We start from the raw sequence: 19025 nt of genomic DNA, 5'->3' as shown, positions 1-19025 counted from the left end.
CCTTTGTGGCTGCTGGGACTTAATGTCAAGTTTGGAAGGCGTTTATATCATTATAAAAAATTCATTTATGCTTTTTTTTAGTTAGTTTTTGGTGATAATTAAGTCTTTTAAAAATACTGTCATAAGTCCTGGCCGGGTAACAATTGGTTAGAGTGTTGTCCCAATTTGGCAAGGTTGTGGGTTCCAGTCTTGGTCAGGGCACATACAAGAGTCAACCAATGAATGCATAAATAAGTGGAACAACAAATTGGTGTTTTTCTCTCTCCCTTTCTCTCTCTCTAAAATCAATCAATGAATAAATTAATTAAAATGCTGGCATAAGAACAAATGACATAAGTGGAAAATAATAGAACCTTCCTTATATTCCCTGGTTCTTTATAAGAAATTGGTAAACATGCAGCACATTTGAAAACTCAAGGAGCTGTACTTGCCATTAATCAGGTACTTTATTTTGTGTGACCCTGTAGTGTTATCACATATAAGGGCAGCCATTGCCTTTTTTGCCTCCTTTGCTCAAAACTCAGTGGAAGGAGCAGGTGAAAGGAAGAGGAGAGTATTGATGAACTGGTATCTGTTCACCCTCTGAGGATCAGCGTGTCTGTTAAGGATTATGGTCCACTGGTTTCCCTGTCTTTGTAAAGTGGCTTTTTTATTCTAAAGCTCCTTCAGTTAAAATGTGGTTATTCTTCGTGAGCTTAGGAACCTGGAGTAGGGTTATCATTCCATTGTTCGTTGCATTTCAGAACAGCATCTCTTTGGGCTGTGTTGGTATGTTCTGCAGCTTTTTGGGTGGGATCTTGCAAAGAGATCAAGTAGCTTTACTTTACGATGCCTTGTTGTCGTATGGGCTTGCATCAGATCTTTTATTTTCTGAGCAGATATACACATTTATTTCTAGGAACGCTCTCTTTCACTTTTTACTCTGGGACTGTGGGGAGGACTGCCCCAGGCTGGCTTGGATGGTAATGTACAGGACAATACCACTCTCCCCTGTGGCCGGGTCCACAGTGCCTCCCTGTGGAAGCGGACTCCTCTGGTTGCCCAGTCTGCTCCACTCCCCAGCGTGTGTCTGTTTTCCTCCCCGAACCCGCCCACTCTCCACTCCTGTGGTTCTGTCTTGCCCCTGGACTGCACTGGCCCGGCTGCTGTCCTCAGTGCTTGGTTGGTCCTGGAGAGCCCCTCGTGCCTGCTCTTGCTTTTTGAACACCAACCAGTCTCAATGCTGCTTTGGATTCTGTTGAACTTGGGCTGAACCTGTGTCTTGGTAGCATCTGCTGTCTCTGACTTTCATCTTTAGACATTAAAATGACCAGCAGAGCCCTAGTAGATCAATGGTTTCTAATTAGTCGAGGCTTTAGCATATAAAAATAGCTGTTTACTTAAAGTAGCTCAGGTTAGCCAGAGCTAGGGACTCGGAGGGGAAAGGGTATAAATGCTGTGAATATGGAAGACATAGTATGCCCCAGCTGGAGGGCCATCTGGGACTTTTCCTGGCCCTAGCCCTCACCTCTCTTGGGGATTTTGATCTGAAAGACGGTGCTATAGTAATTTTTTTTTTTTTTTTAGTTTTTTTTTTTAATTCATTTTTAGAGAGAGAGGAGAGGGAGAGAAGGGGGTAGAAGAAGGAAGCATCAACTCCCGTATGTGCCTTGCCCAGGCAAGCCCTGCATTTTGAACCAGCGATCCCAGCATTCCAGGTCAATGCTTTATCCACTGCGCTATAGTAAATTTCTAGAGCTGAAGTTGCTTGGTCACGGGATGTGCATTTGTACTTTTGATGCATGTACTAAAATATACTCACAGAGGAAGGGATAGGAGCCCTGTGCAGCAATAGGATTTTGCCACCTGTCCCTATCCCTTTCCCTGGCCGTGCCCCTCAGGCCGGACTGTGACCTAGGGCAAACTCTCCTTTAGCCTGCCTTTTCCTCAGCTTTTCCTGCCTCTTTCTGCTGGTCCTCCCAGTCCCACTGGGCACATTAAACAAAACTTATTGCACAGAGGGTCTAGACGGGCAGGCTTTGGGACAGTCCTGGGAAAGTTAGGCTCTGGGAGCCTCAGTTTCCTCACCTCTAGAACGAGGATAATAATACATGCCTTCTGGGTCAGGAGGATTCAGTGGGATAGTGCCCGTAAGGCCTTTATGGCGTGCCTAGCATGTATCAAATATGCAATAAATGTTGGTTATTAATGATGATAATGGCTTTCCCAGGGAAGGTTAGAAGGCTAACGAGTGGGATAGGAGGTGGCTCTGGTCCCCTTTACAGTTGCTGAGGCTAGTGTGGTGGTGACTGGGCACATGGAAGTGAACAAATGTTCAGACTGCCCACATCGGGTAGTCCTTCCTAGAACCCACTGTGGATACCAGTGGTGGCAGAGTGTATGTGAGGTGAAAGCTGTGTCCAGGGCTGTGACAGTACTTTCAAATTAAAGAGAGTGGAAGTGAATGTGCCAATCGGTTGAATGAGTGGGAAAGGACTCTGAAGAAGTGGAGGGGCTGACAGTTTTGAACTTCCCAACAGACTGTCTCAACTAAGTCCCCTCCATGTTTTTTTTTATAGAAGTATTTCACGTTCTTATCCGAAGTATAGTTTTTACAAACAAAAATAAAATGTGTATTAATGGTATTGAAGAAAAATAGCTTATCTATGCTTGCTTTTTAAATTAAAATGTAGTGGCCCTGGCCAGCTGGCTCAGTGGTAGAGCGTTGGCCTGGCGTGCAGGAGTCCTGGGTTCGATTCCCGGCCAGGGCACACAGGAGAAGCGCCCATCTGCTTCTCCACCCCTCCCCCTATCCTCTCTGTCTCTCTCTTCCCCTCCCTCAGCCAAGGCTCCATTGGAGCAAAGTTGGCCCAAGCGCTGAGGATGGCTCCATGGCCTCTGCCTCAGGCGCTAGAATGGCTCTGGTCACAAAAGAGCAATGCCCCAGATGGGCAGAGCATCGCCCCCTGGTGGGCATGCCGGGTGGATCCTGGTCGGGTGCATGTGGAGTCTGTCTGACTGCCTCCCCGTTTCCAACTTCAGAAAAAATACAAAAAAAAAAAAATCTAGCAATGTAAATGTCTAGTTTGGGGATGGTTTTTTTGCTTAATACAGTATGACAGAAAGACAAGTGATTAATCTGCCGAATTAAAAACTACTGATTCTGATGTATTTAGTGAGTGAAATAATCAAGTTTATTATTGTTTTCTGAAACAGCTGCAAACTTAAGTCTAAATGAAAAACTATCATAAATCACTTCTCTGCATTATCAAAAGTGAATTCCATTCCCATATGTGTGAGTTGAGAGGCATCTGCATGAAGCTTGTATCAAACTGCAAGATGGGGACTCTCATTCATCTTCGAATTCCCTTTGGCTTTGTGCACGCAGAAGATTGAAATGGAATGAATATTTCCTATAAATATAGAAAAGTAATTTAAGTTCCCAGTCAGAATGCCATTTAGTGATTGCAATTAAATCGAATCCTACTTGCAGCACATGACAAAAGGCTAATTTCCTTAAATCCAAAGAGTTCTGACAATTCAATAAAAAAAGGCAACTATGGGCAAAGGATATGAATAGGCACTTCAAAGACAGACTTAGACAAATTGCCATTAAACATGAGAAGAGATGGATCAACCTTATTTATAATTGAATAAATGCACATCATAACAGTGAAGCACTGTTTTTAACCTATCAGTTTTGCAAAAGTAAGAAAGTTTATTTAATACCCATTATTGGCAGTTATGGGAGGAAAGGCACTTGTATGTGTTGTTGGTGAAAAGGGTAGTTGTGCCCCCTTTTGGGAGGTAGTTTGGTATTATTGATTGAAATGGGAAACAAACCCAGCACTTCCTCTGCTAGGAGAACATGCTGCGACTAAGTCGTCCCCTTCTTTCCGTCTCCATTGGGGACCACTAAAGTGTGTTGTGACACAGCCATCCATGGAATACTGTGAAGTCAGAGAAGACAAATGTCGGTGAGTTTGTGCTGCTATGGAAGGATTTTAAGGTGTATGAAATGCATTTTTTAAAAGCAGAGAATAGAACAGTTTACACCGATAGATGTTTACAATTTCCTCTGCAAGAACACCCAAAAACTCTCATTAGTGATTATCTTTGGGAAGAGGAACTGGGGAAGAGTTTTGATATTCATTCTATATTTTCCTCTACTATGATTTGAAGTTTGACCATATGCGTATATTTATTTTAAAGATAAATTAATTAAACATTGATGTAAATTAGGTGTAGGCCAACTGCCATCCCATGCAGAGGCCATAGGAAACCAGTGAGTAGCCCGTGCTGGGAAATTGCTGACAGGAGTGTAAGATCGTATTTGAGCTTGATGTCTCTGTAGGAGGGTATGACTTCTTTTACCGTGGGACCACTGGACTCTATAAATTAGTAGGTCATTAGGTGTAGAACTTGTGATTTTTAATTATGTCTTTTACTCCCTTTAGCCTGGTAATGTGCCTAGGACTTAAATTGCCTGCGTGTCAGTCTTGAATGTGACGCTCAAGAATGTTGCTTGTTAACGGCTTCAGGCAGGAGCCAGCATCTCATTGTCACCGCTGAAGGAAGTGCTACCATGAAGGCAAGGAGGGTGAAGCTCTTCCTTCCACAGTTTGCAGAAAAATGGAATCCCTCTCTTAAGTGTTAATCATGGCCTTTCGGTATTTTTCTCTTCAGTGAATTTTTTTTTCCAAGTGTACTCTATTCTTTTGAGAAGATAAATAAAAAGCCACACAGAGGAGAAGGAAGCTTCATTGTTAAACTTAGTTTTACAGACTTACAGAAATGCTCTGGTATTTTCCTTTTTCTGCTGTATTTTGCCCAAGACTCTGTATCTTTAAAAAGCTTAAACCCACCTTCCTTTTGACCTTTAATTCCAAAAGTCACTGTTTATACAACTTTGTGTCATGATAATGCTGTAATGAATGGGTATCATTTGGACACTTGGTGGGTGCCAGCCAGTGTCTGTGTTTCTAGAAGACAGGTGTAGAGCCACACTGGCTCATCTATTAGCTTTGGGACCTTTGGCAAGTTTCTTCTTTTCCTGTTTCTTCACCTATGAAATAGGAACAATTGTAGTATTTCCCTCACAGTGTTCGTAAGAGGATCAAATTAGTTAATATATATAGAAGGTGTTTAGTACAAGGTAAGTACTCATTCATTATATGTAAACTATTATGGACATTCACTGCATAAATTTCCCACATTTAATTATTAAGCAGTCATGTCGGGAAGTAGTTCTTCCAAGACCTTTTCTAAATAAGGAAATCAATTAACTGACTTGTCCAAGGCCACATAGCTATTTAAATGTTCATTGTTATTATTTTTATTAGAAAGTGGCAGAGCCAAGATTCTCATGTCCAAGTCGAACTTTAAAGCTGTTCTCTGTTACACCATCCTGTCTCCCTAAAAGGAGTCTATTTTAATAGCTAACTTAGTGATTCCTACTTCCACATATATTCTTCATAACAACCCATAAGACAAGGACTAGTATTTCTATTTTAAAGATAAGAAAACTGAGACTCGGAAAGGTTATAAACTACCTTGCCCAATGTGTTACAATTGGAAAGTAGGTATTTAAACCCAGATCTGACTCCAAATTCCTGCTCCTAATGGTTTTATTATGATATTTTCTTATCTTTTAAAAACTGAATGAGATGTCTTAAATTTTTTTTAATGTTTCTTAGTTTTAATAAATATATTTACATAGTTTAGAAATTTTAAGAGTCTAAAAAGATTCACTGAAAGCTAATAGACCTTCCAGCTACCCAGTCCCCATTATAAGAGACAGTTAAGGTTTTAGTATATCGTTCCAGAAATATTCTGGACACATCCATATACTAAGTATATGTTGACACAGTGGCATGTGTGTTTTATATTGTTTTGTACAAATAGCATATATATTGTACTATACTGTTCTACACCTCACTCTGCTCATTCAGAAATATGTCATGGTGATTGTTTCATGTCAGTACCAAAGAGCTTCCTGATTTATTTTTTCTGGTTGTATAATAGTCTTAATAAATTTATAAAGTTGTATAACTTTTACCATAATCTGGTTTTAGATCATTTTCGTTATTCACAAAAATTTGTTATGCTCATTTGCAGTTGATACCTGATTTTTTGCTGTTATTAAATATTCATTCAGCAGATATTTAGTGAATGTCTGCTATGTGCCAGGAATTAATCTGTCAGATAGTTAATAAAACAGATAAACATTCCTGTCTTCATAGGGCTTACATTTTGTGGAGCTACCTTTGTATTCTTTTTAGAAATCTTTTTTTTATTATTATTAACTGAGATGTGGGGAGGTAGAGAGACAGACTCCTACATGTGCCTGCCTGGGATCCACTGGGCAAGCCCCCTATGGGGCAATGCTCTGCCCATCTGGGGCTGCTGCTCTGTTGCTCAGCAAGCAAGCTATTTCAGCACCTGAGGTGAGGCCATGGAGCCATCCTCAGCACCTGGAGCCAACTTTCTTGAATAGAGCCATGGCTGTGGGAGGTGAATAGAAAGAAGGGGGAGGGGTGGAGAAGCGGATGGCCGCTTCTCCTGTGTACCCTGACCAGGAATTGAACCCAGGACTTCCACATGCCAGGCCGACACTCTACCACTAAGCCAGCCAGCCAGGGCCTAGAAGTAATTTTTATAATAGTATTCAGTATTCAGCATATAGGTATACTATAGTTTAATAATACCCTATTTTTGGACATTTAGGTTGTTCCCGTTGTTTTGCTATTGTAATTGAATATACCTATGGATAAATTCTTGTGCCTGTATCCATGATCTTTTATGGTACAGAGTACTGAGTCAAGAATTGCCCATTTTTTAAATAAAGTTTAAAAAAAAAATTTTTAAAAATATATTGTTAAGCCTGACTTGTGGTGGCGCAGTGTATAAAGTGTCGACCTGGAAATGCTGAGGTCGCCGGTTCGAAACCCTGGGCTTGCCTGGTCAAGGCACATATGGGAGTTGATGCTTCCAGCTCCTCCCCACCTTCTCTCTCTGTCTCGCCTCTCTCTCTCCCTCTCTGTCTCTCTCCTCTCTAAAATGAATAAAATTAAAAAAATTTTTTTTTTTAAAAGAAATGCCCATTTTTATATAAATGCCTAATTACTAAAGAATTTTTTAGGCCCTGACCTGTTGGCTCTGGTAGAGCAATAATGGCTAGAGTTACTTTGTGGGGTTTCTTTTTGTTTTTTTTGTTTTTGTATTTTTCTGAAGTTGGAAACGGGGAGGCAGCCAGACAGACTCCCTCATGCACCCGACCAGGATCCACCGGGCATGCTCACCAGGGGGCGATGCTCTGCCCAGCTGGGGTGTTGCTCTGTCACAAACCATGCCATTCTAGCGCCTGAGGCAGAGGCCATGGAGCCATCCTCAGCGCTTGGGCCAACTTTGCTCCAGTGGAGCCTTTGCTGCGGGAGGGGAAGAGAGAGACAGAGAGGAAAGGGGGAGGGGTGGAGAAGCAGATGGGTGCTTCTCCTGTGTGCCCTGGCCGGGAATTGAACCCGGGACTCCTGCACGTCAGGCTGATGCTCTACCACTGAGCCAACTGGCCAGGGCCCTAGAGTTACTTTGTATGAGATTGTCTTTACTACTTCTCATCTGCTTCTCTCTCTCTCTCTCTCTTCTTTTCCCATAGTCATGGCTCAATTGATTTGAGCATGTTGGCCCTGGTTGCTGAGGATGGCTCTGTCAAAACTCTGCCTCAGGTGCTAAAAATAGCTCAGTTGTGAGCATTGGCCCCAGATGAGCAGAGTATTGGCCTCAGATGGGGGTTGCTGGGTGGATTCTGGTTTGGGCACATGTGGGAGTTTGTCTTTGTATTTCCCCTACTCTCACTTGGAAAAAAGGGGGAAAATTTTTTTTTAAAGAGAAAAATACCCATTTTGAGGCTTTTGTTATATTTGCCTCCCAGAAATATATGAGAGCACTCCTCTCTCTTTAACACTGCCAGCTGGGTTGTGTTTTTAAGTCTTGCAAATTTGAGAAAGAAGAATTGTGTCTCACCTGACCAGGCGGTGGCACAGTGGATAGAGCGTCAGACTGGGATGCAGAGGACCCAGGTTTGAGACCCCCAGGTCACCAGCTTGAGCGCGGGCTCATCTGATTTGAGCAAAGCTCACCAGCTTGGACCCAAGGTCACTGGCTTGAGCAAGGGGTTACCTGGTCTGCTGTAGCCCCACAGTCAAGGCACATATGAGAAAAAATCAATGAACAACTAAAGTGCCACAACAAAAAACTGATGATTGATGTTTCTTATCTCTCTTTGTTCCTGTCTATCCCTCTTTCTGACTCTCTCTCTGTCTCTGTAAAAAAGAATTGTCTCATGTTAAATTTTTATTTCTCTTGTTGTTTTGATGAAGTTGTTAAGCATTTTATCTCTATGTTTAAAAACTATTTTTAATTTCTTTTTTTTTAAAGCATCTGTTCATAGTCTTTGCCCATTTTTCAATTGTTATATTTGGCTTGTATTAATTTGTAAGAGTTTTATACTTTTTATACTTCTGTTTTTATAATTTGTCCTTTTTTGATAGAAGGTATTTTTTATAAGTTTTTACTTTTATGTCAAATCTCTGTTTCTTCTTCTGGTATCAATCTTTGTATGCTTAAAAATGCTTTCTCTAGAAGTTAGTTTTTGAAAAAATGTTTTTGGGAGGCATGTCATGAAGAAGGAATCTAACATTATTATTTCTTGTATTTTTTAAGCAGCATCTGTTTCAAAAATTGTTCTTTCTTCACGATTGGAAATGGTTCACAAGGCCCATCCGTGTCTGATTTCTCCCTACTTGACAGCCTCACGTGGCCTCTGCCCTTCCCCTTGCTCCTCGTCCAGCTGTGCCATGACATTTTCTTCCGGACTCAGGCTCTCATCTCTGTGCATGTGATTCTTCCTGTTTGGAAACCAGAACGTTTCCCTGCAGGAACCCTCTCCCCCCTCACATCTAGCTCACCTTTACTTAGGTCTCAGTTGAAATATCATTTGTTTGAGTGGCCTTCTCTGACCACTCCCCGTTATGAAAGATCTCATAGTTTTTATCACAGTTTCTAATGAGAATTGTAGCTCTCCTAGATCGCTAGTGCTTGGCACATTGAAGACATTCAGTACGTACGTACCAAATGAATTATTGCCTAATCATATATTTTGACATGTATATGTTTGACTGTATTTTCTTTTTCTAAAACGTCTTCAGTGTTTATTCTTCTAGATCTACACTGTCCAATATGGTAGCCATTAGCCACATGTGGCTTTTGAGCATTTGAAATGTGGTTATTTCAAATTGAGATGTGCTGTTGGTATAAAATACACATCAGATTTCAAAGACTTAAATAACTTTTAAATATTGATTACATGTTGAAATGATAATGTTTTAGATATATTGAGTTAAATAAAATGTATTAAAATTAATATTTTTATTTTAAATAATGTACTTGCTAGGAAACATTACACATATAGCTAGCATATGTATAATTACACATATATCTATTGGGCAGCAATATTCTAGAATAATTTTTAAATAATTTTGTCGAGTTTCTAAGAACATACTCCACTGGGCTACATTATATTTATAAATTAATATTGGGAGTAAATGTCCATCTTTATAATGTCAAATCTTCCTGCCAGAAGCATGATATGTGTCTTCATTTAGACATGTTTTTGTTCTTATTAAAGTCTTGTAGTTCTTGTATACCCTGACTATTTTTGCCCCCCACCCCCATCCCCTGGTATTGTATAGTTCCTGATAATATTGTTGTAACTTATTATCTTACCTAACTGGCTTTTTATGTACAATAATTTTTTAAACCTTCACTACTAGATCTTGATTTTAACAGATTTTTTCAAGTGATTATCTTATGTTTTCTATGTAAATAGTCATATCTGCCTTGAAGAGTAATTTTGTCTCCTCTTTTGAAAGGCTGCATGCTTTAATTTTCTCTTCAGAACAACATTAAGTAAGAGAAGAGATGGGCAGTCAACCTTGTGTCCTCCCAGGCACTATTGGGAATGCCTTCACAAAAGTGTTTACCAGAATGTGCACCAGGGAACAGTAATATTTTGGAATGTTAATATATGTACCTTGAGAGAAGAGCTTCATGCTTAAATGAGTTTGAAACTACTGAGTTAAATGCAGTTAAATTCTTGTCTGCAGAACTTTCAGATAGGTTATTATGCTAATGTGTTTTTTAATCCCTGGGAGATAGTGATATTGAGGCTAGCTCATGGGAGTGCTCTACTTATATTACGGCAAATGCAGATATAATGTTTCCTTTTTTAGGGTGATGTTGCCATTGTTTCTCAGTAGAAACTGTTATTATATTAAGGAAAGAATTGTTCTATTCCTTGTTTACTGAGTATTTTTTCCTGTACCTAAAAGGGCATTTTGGCATTGTATTGAGTTGGCCATATGGTTTTTCTCCTTTGACTTATTAATATTGCAAATTATATTTGTATGTTTCTTTGCAAACAGCCATACTTACCTTTGGTCATACTCTCTTATTCTTTTACTAGGTTGTTTGCTAGTATTTCCTTTAGGACTTTCAAATCTGCTTACTCAGTAAAGTTGACAGTTTTCTTTATGCTGTTTTCCATCTTCTAGTATCAGATTTATGCCATGTGAACCGAAATGCTTTAAATATTTTTCTAGATGCCATGTGTATCTAGAACAGCATGAACGGCCTGAAGATCATTTGTGCTTTGATTCTTCTGTGTCTTTTTTATTTAATTTTACCAGTTTATGTTACCCTAAAAAAATATGTTCATCTCATACAGATTTCATGTTGATCCTCTCATAAATCTAGGATAAATAAGGGCGCAGTATTTCTGTTTGACTAAATGTTAATAAACTAACTGAAATGTTTCAACTCAAATTATGACATGATAAAAAAAAATTCTGGTGTATATAGTCACACTAACTCACTGATCCTTTTCTGCAAGAGTCTTTGATTTATTTGCACATTGTCTTATAATTTTACATTTTTTTCTCTGTGATTATATACTGTTCTATATTAACTTTTTTTTATTTTTGCTTTCTTTGGTTTTGTTCCTTTTCTGACTTAATGAGTGATTTTATGAATTTTTATTCTTTATTTAATGATAAAATATTTGAAGGCACCGAGTTACTCTGTTAAATTTTGTTGTTGCAAAACCTTCAACATTTCATTATAAAAAATTTCAAACATACAGAAAAGTTGAATTTTATGGTAAACACTTGTATACAATATATTAACATTTTACTATATTTGCTTTATCACATGTCTATTCATCTGTATTTTTGGATGCATTGTCAAGTTGAAGATATCATAAACTTCACTTTTCTTGCTATAGCTTTGATGTGAAATTTTTAATTTTCCAAATAATTTTATTCCTTTTTTATTTTGTTTTTGATTCACTACTTGCCCCCAAGGTGTTTACATTTCTAGTGGTTTGGTTTGAAAAACTACAATATCAGTAGATCTAGTTTTGTTGTGTTTGGCTATAGACTGCAGCCTGGGCTTACATACTCTTCACAGTGTTGGGCAAGTCACTGCTGTGCATTCTGGGAAGGGCCAGCCAGCTGTATTAGGTGTGCCAGTGCTGTGAGCACTAGTGGAGGACCGTTCACTTGAGTGTCCGGCACTCTTTTTGCTCCTACTTTCTAAAAAACCCTTGCAGGACATTTGTTCCTGTCCAAAACATCTATGGAGACATTTGCTCTATGCCAAAGGTCCTTGAAATTGGTGCTGTCAGAAGTGTTCATGAGCATATTTGGTCCGTGCCAAATAGTTGAGGAGCAAATGTCTCCACAGTGTGTTAGGATCAAATGTCTGCTAATCCTAAAATCTCATCACTGAAAGGGTCTGAGAATTTCTCTGTGAATTAACCCCAAAAAGATACACAGGTGTGCAAAGCTGAGGAGGAAAATTGCATAGCTTCATTTATTGTATCCAATTTCCTGTATATTAAAAACCACCAATTGGAAAATATGTAAATAAGACAGAACATTCTTAAGATTAATTTACTTATTTTTTACAAAGTGAAAATCTTCAAAACTAGATGAAATGGAAATATTTTTCCTAAAATGATACCAAATGTTCAATCAGAGCTGAAACATCCTGGCCATATATAACATGTTTTCATTTTGATCAAGATGAAAGTTAGGCAGTTAGGACACTAGGCTAATTGATCACTTGGTTATTTGACTTCAGGTGAATTAACCAAGACATGAAAGACTGAAAATAAGTAAGGGGAAGAATGCTGAGGCAGACCCTAGGAGGTATAGCAGCTGCAATGGTGGTGGCGGTGTTTGGCCATTTGTGCTTCTGCTACTCATACTTAGTGAGGAGTCATTGGTCAATTATGGAACTCTCTCTTTCCGCAGATTACACTTCATGTCAGTAGAAATGGACAGCAGCAGTTTTATTCAGTTTGATGTGCCTGAGTACAGCAGCACCGTTCTGAGCCAGCTAAATGAACTCCGCCTCCAAGGGAAACTGTGTGACATCATTGTCCATATTCAGGGTCAGCCATTCCGAGCTCACAAAGCAGTCCTTGCGGCCAGCTCCCCATACTTCCGGGACCATTCAGCATTAAGTACCATGAGTGGCTTGTCAATATCCGTCATTAAAAATCCCAATGTGTTTGAACAGTTGCTTTCATTTTGTTACACTGGAAGAATGTCCTTGCAACTGAAAGATGTTGTCAGTTTTCTGACGGCAGCTAGCTTTCTTCAGATGCAGTGTGTCATCGACAAGTGCACGCAGATTCTAGAGAGCATCCATTCAAAGATCAGTGTTGGAGATGTCGACTCTGTTACCGTCGGTGCTGAAGAGACTCCCGAGAGTCGGAATGGAGTTAAAGACGGCAGCTTCTTCGCCAACCCAGTTGAGATCTCCCCTCCATATTGCTCTCAGGCACGGCAGCCCACCACAAGCAGTGATCTTCGGATGGAGACGACGCCCAGCAAAGCTCTGCGCAGCCGCCTGCAGGAGGAAGGGCACTCGGACCGAGGGAGCAGCGGGAGCGTTTCCGAGTATGAGATTCAGATAGAGGGGGACCATGAGCAAGGGGACCTGCTGGTGAGGGAGAGCCAGATCACTGAGGTGAAGGTGAAGATGGAGAAGTCCGACCGGCCCAGCTGTTCCGACAGCTCCTCCCTGGGAGACGATGGCTACCACACTGAGATGGTTGACGGGGAACAAGTTGTGGCGGTGAATGTGGGTTCCTATGGTTCTGTGCTCCAGCACGCATATTCCTATTCCCAGGCAGCCTCACAGCCAGCCAGCGTTTCAGAAGCTTTTGGAAGTTTGAGTAATTCCAGCCCATCCAGGTCCATGCTGAGCTGTTTCCGAGGAGGGCGTGCCCGCCAGAAGCGGGCTCTGTCTGTCCATCTGCACAGTGATCTGCAGGGCTTGGTGCAGGGTTCAGACAGCGAAGCTGTGATGAATAACCCCGGGTACGAGAGCAGTCCCCGGGAGAGGAGTGCAAGGGGTCACTGGTACCCATACAACGAGAGGTTGATCTGTATTTACTGTGGAAAGTCCTTTAACCAGAAAGGAAGCCTTGACAGGCATATGCGACTCCATATGGGAATTACCCCCTTTGTGTGCAAGTTCTGTGGGAAGAAGTACACGCGGAAGGACCAATTGGAGTACCACATCCGGGGCCATACTGATGATAAACCGTTCCGCTGTGAGATTTGCGGGAAGTGCTTTCCATTCCAAGGGACCCTCAACCAGCACCTGCGGAAAAACCACCCCGGTGTAGCAGAAGTCAGGAGTCGCATGGAGTCCCCTGAGAGAACAGATGTGTACGTGGAACAGAAACTAGAAAATGACGCATCGGCCTCCGAGATGGCTCTAGATTCCCGGATGGAAATTCACACAGTGTCCGATGCTCCTGATTAAGATGGTAAAGAAGTGCACCCAAACAAAGCACATTAATCAATGCATATTTGTGATTTGCTTTGTTGTAATCTTTCGTTGTCCCAACCATCTGGAAATCTCTTGGTCTCTTGGCAGTTTTTCTAAGGTTTCTGGAAGGAACACTTCATTGTGTTTATCCTTGCCCCCCTCCTCCCTCCCCCAAGGAGCTCAAAGCATGAAGGGCATCGTATCCAGGGAAAACAGGCTGACAGTATTCCTCTTTGGCTGAACTCTTAATCCAAAATCTGCCAGTGATTTAGCTATGCCAACTGGTTGACCCTGTGTTCTCTGCCAAGAGGCACACTCTCTCTGGGGCCATCGTGTGCTGAAACCAGTGCATTTCCATGAGAGAGACTAGGATGCCGTCAGCTGATTTAAATGGGTAACCTTTTCTAATTTAAAATTACTTTTACGAAGTAGTTAGACAATTTATATATATATATAATAAAGTGATTATTATATATATAGTATATATACATTCTCAAATTTGGTTTTATTCTGGTTGAGGTGAATGTAAGAGGAATATATAATTTAATACAATGTGAACAGGGCTTTTGACTCTGTCTCATCCCTACCTAATATGTTAGGGTTTTGCCCCTTTATTTCGCTTACAGAAGAATGTTAATAGGTTTTCATATATATTAATTATTGTGTCCAAAAGTAAGCAAAGCAAATCACAGTGTTCATAGCTCTGCTTCATAATAAACACATAAACCAAATGCCATAAAATGTATTCAACTCTAGTTGGAAACCATTTGGAATTTTTGTTAGTTGTCCAGTGGTAAGCTGGATGACCCGTGGTGCTGACCTTTTTACATATTGTAGTGTTCTATTAGCCAACCCCAAAGGAGCAGTGGTTTTCAATGTTTTTACTGGTCTCCGAATCTACCTGCATTCCGTACTGTAGAAACACACATACCAGGTAACTAAGTCAAATCGGTCTCTGCCATGAGTTACTACTCGCACTAAAGGAAAGGGATTTGTGGCCTGTCTACAATATTCTCCAAGCAGTGTTGTGGTTGTTTTGTTTTATTTTTCTTTTTTTAAACAGCCAGTTCAGGTGCACAGCAACTTTTTCTACATGCAGTTCCCAGGGAAACTGCAGAACTTGGAATTTGTACTTTTGTAAAGATATACTCTATGGGAATTGCAAGCAATATATCTATCTTAGAATTGTGTGTGCTAATGAGGGCCTCCGTGGCTCCCCCCTCTCAGTGTTTCCTGCTTAAAGAAACCAACAGTTTAAAAAGCCCTCTAAGATACTCTGTGTGTCACCAAATCTGTGTGCGTCACCATTTTTTCACTTTTTTTTTTTGGTCACGTGGTGCTATCTTTATTTATATATCTTTTAGGTCAGTGTAATAGAAAATGTGAAATCCAACAGTAATAGTGAATTAAAGTTTTTTTCCACTCGAGTTTATAGCTTGAAGAGAGACCTCAAAAGCATGTGCTGGCAAACACATTACTGTATAAAAACATACCTGAGTCCTATTTGAATAATGTTTTATTAGTGCTTTAGGAAATGTCTTCAGTTCTATATTTTGTTCACCGTGTGCTTCTAGTAAACAAATTGGTACTGTATACTCTGACGGAGTACTTTGTGGGCAGTTTGGCGGTGAGTTAGTGCTGCAGGCTGTGGGAGGGGGTCAGCACTCCGGCCTCCGCCCTGGCACCTTGGCTCTGAACCGCGTGGGCGGTGCATCTCTGTCCCCGTCCCCGCAGAAAGAAGAACAGCACAACCGCCTACAAGAAAAGTGAAAAGACCAACCTCAGAGACTAGGCGTTAAAGGAATACAAAAATAGATGTTTGCTGGTTTTCCATGCTTTTTTGGCCCTTAATACCAAGAATGGTGGGGGTTGGGGGTTATTTCTTTTGTTTTGTGGGGGTTATTTTGAGAAAAATGAGTCATGTAGACCCTTGTGTGTGACGGTCCCCAGGGGTGGTAGCTATGCAGTGGTATCTATTTAGCACACAGGATCTTTTCATGTGTGAACCGCTGCGCTACACATCAGTGTTACTACGGACAGATTACACTCGAATCCTGCTGCTCCCGAGGAGCAGCTTTTGCTAAATCGGGTATATGGTATGCCTTTCTCCTGTCAAACTGCCTAAGTCAGGGGCTGCTTCTCCTGGAGCACGTGCTCAACTCCCGTCAGCGGCGTGCCTCGAGGGGAGGCGGGACCCCAAGTGTTTACCCACTGAAATATGTTCTGGGGTTTCAGGTAAATGTTTGTAATTTTTTTCCTTACACAAATATGTTTGGTTTTGATTTTTTTTAAAAAGAATTAAATGCAAAAAATTTATGTTGTGATTCAACATTAAGTTTGTGATAAGAAATGCCCAAATTAAGGACATGAGAGGTGAGGCTCAGGGAAGGAACCTCCTTTTCACTCTGGCCTGGGGCCTTCTGAGCGGTTCCCAGAGCATTCTGTGGTATAGCAGACAAAGTAGGAGGGAAGCACTTGGGGCAGGCATCTCCAATGTCCTGGTTCTTGTCACCGTGTCAGTCTTAACCTTATTTACATGGAGTTCCTTGTATTTGTAAATTTGTTTGACTGGTTTGAGTTTACCAAAGAGTGACTTATCCAAAATTGTCTTTGACAAAACTATACATTGCTTTGATTGTACAGTTCAGGTTCGAACATTGTAATGGGACTGTTAAGGGGCAGAATATTGATTGAGTTTCTCTAGAACAGTCATGATTCCACATTTTGCAAGTTCCGCTTGCTCCCATTCATGTTGCTAACACTTTACCCTTTCCACTGCTAGCAGTGTTAGGAAAGACTTCTCAAGCCATAACACAGTACTGTAAGGTTCCACAGGGCTTCGAGGGAGGCGGCGCGGAGGTCAGCACACAGCTGTCTAGCCTCTCTGAGCATGCGTACTGCTGTGCTTCTCAGTGTGCGCGGCGAGCGAAAGATTGCTCCATTCAGATCGGGCAGCAGCAACTACTTGTGCCTTGTCACATGAGGATGTGCCAGGAGGATTAACATGACCACACAACAGAAACATTCTCTCCCCGAAGTTCACCTCACGTCTCCGCAGACGAAGTACGCTGTGTAACTCCTTAGAGCAACTCTTTTTGGAAAGCAAAGTCCCTATTTCTGTACAGTTTTAGATTAGATGTTTCATTTATAACAAATGCAAAAATCAATTAAGATAAAAGTGATATGTGAAGAAATCTTTTACAGTAAAATATATCCTGAATTCATACAGGTTTGTTCATAATTGAGTCCCTTCCTGAGCCCCCTTTCCCATACATAGACAATGTGAAGACAGTGACAGCGTCCTTTTCTATAGGGTTTGACCTGTTGTTACAAACTGTGAAGACAAAGAATTTTATACTTTTACTGTTTGTGGTTCTAAACAGTTATTTTCATTCTTATCAGTTCTTGACCCTCTAATTTCTACTAAAGCTGTAAATACATTTAGAAATTATATTTGTAAATGCAATATATGAAGACAAGGTAATTTTTTAGTTAGCGGAAAACCTCCCGGTTGGCTCTGCCTTGGCAGTTTTCTGTGTCTTGTTTTCTTTTTTTCCAACAGCAGAAAGGGTACTGTCGGTTCACTGTTAAGCAGAATATACTGTAGAACTAAATTGATCATTTTTAAATCTTCCAGAGCATGCATGGATGTTTTTTCTAACAAGAGCAGTTATAACCAAGTCTTTGTTTTCCCTTAGCCCAGACCAGAAGCCTGCACATTTTTGTGTGTGGTTTTGTTTTCACTTTTGTTTTCACAGCTTAGACTCTAGGAAGAATTTGCAGGAACACAAAACAAGGGCTGGAGGGGAAATCATCTATGTGAATGAGATTTACTTTATAGCTATCAGTGTATTTTATTTTAACGACTTTTTCTATTAGTTACTGTGATTTTTTTTTTTTGTCATTGTTATTGTTAAATTCTGTAATGGTTTCCTGTGAAGCCTCCACTAAAAGGGACTCAAATATGCAACACCTAAACTATTTTCCAAGGGCACATGCCCCTTGAATGGTGCTTCTAGACTGGTCAGGGTTATTTATTAAATTTTATATATGAAAGTATTGGGGAATTATGTAAATTCTTTATATGAAATTATCTAGTTCATAAAGCATAGATTTCATATTACTCAGTGCAACTGAACTAAAAGTTCAGCAGAGTCATTCATATTGTTCCAAATTTGTAATGGTTGTCACACGCCACATACGTCTTCTTCAGTAAGTGCCAGAGTGTCTCCCCTGTTTCTGCCCAGTGTTGGACTTCTGAGCCCGGAGGAGAACCTGCTTTCTCTGGGTCTGCACACACAGGGCTGTGGTAGTTCTTGACCAAGTCCTGGAGTGAGCCTGGCAGCAGATTCAGTAATCGGACCTCTTGCCCCCTCAGTGACAAGTATGCTGTGAATTCAACCTTTGGACTTGCTGCCCAAGCCTTTGGTTGCTGCCCTGACTATATAGTAAGAGGTAAATAAATTTACCTGGCTTCTTTGAGAATGACCATTTTCCTAATGTGAAAACCATCTTTCTCACCACTTTTATTAGTAGGGCTAACATTTGTTTTCCGTTATAAATGGTTGAGCAATTTGAATGACTTAACAGTGTCATTATCTTGCAATATAAACTGGTAACCTCACAACTCCACACTTCATCACCATATGAAGTAAATGAAGCTAGCTAAGCGGATGCTGTATCAACTAGTAACTTGCCATTAAGGATTATTTTATAGCATGAATTTAAGACTATTTATTCAAATGATATTTTACTCTTGTATTCATTTTGTTTTAGATTTGTGACATGAATATTTCAGTGCTGCTTAATTTTGTTCTGAATTCTTGTTTCTTGCTTGTAAATGGCTTTTTTATGGTATAAATAAAGTCCATGGAAATTGCTGTTTGTAAATAAAAATGCTGCTAGAGCGAATGTGCTGTGGTCTCCCTCTGTGTTTGCCCCTTGGGCCCCTGTGAGTCTCACTGGCTCTCACAAACATCTGCAATGTCACAGTTTCTGTAACCACTGTTTTCAAAAGGTTGAGATTTCATAAAAGCTCTTGTGCCACTGTCTGTGGTGCTGGGGATAGGAGAACAGCATTGATCTGTTTCTGACATTTCTCTTGTGGCAAAGACTGGACTTCCAGGGGCCCTGGTGTGCCCCTA

At 40.6% G+C, this 19025-nt stretch overlaps 2 protein-coding genes and 1 non-coding gene across 10 annotated transcripts in view; 2 read left to right on the top strand and 1 right to left on the bottom strand.

Moving 5' to 3' along the window:
• ZBTB34 (zinc finger and BTB domain containing 34) overlaps nt 1-18783 on the top strand; it is a 28803-nt gene extending 10020 nt beyond the window's left edge. Inside the window, exon 2 of the mRNA XM_066367138.1 lies at nt 12351-18783. Within this exon, the coding sequence (XP_066223235.1) occupies nt 12361-13875 (1515 nt within the window). The 5' untranslated portion in view covers nt 12351-12360 and the 3' untranslated portion in view covers nt 13876-18783. The remainder of the gene's footprint in view (nt 1-12350) is intronic.
• RALGPS1 (Ral GEF with PH domain and SH3 binding motif 1) overlaps nt 1-19025 on the top strand; it is a 331320-nt gene that overhangs the window by 10902 nt on the left and 301393 nt on the right. The gene's annotated exons all lie outside the window — the stretch shown is intronic.
• TRNAV-GAC (transfer RNA valine (anticodon GAC)) lies at nt 7479-7554 on the bottom strand. Its single transcript has one exon. It is a non-coding gene; the product is annotated as a tRNA-Val (tRNA).

Source organism: Saccopteryx leptura, chromosome 2 (assembly GCF_036850995.1).
Source record: "Saccopteryx leptura isolate mSacLep1 chromosome 2, mSacLep1_pri_phased_curated, whole genome shotgun sequence".
Lineage (NCBI taxonomy): Eukaryota > Metazoa > Chordata > Mammalia > Chiroptera > Emballonuridae > Saccopteryx > Saccopteryx leptura.
Note: the sequence above shows the minus strand (reverse complement) of the source record. Positions and strands in the feature narration are given on the sequence as shown.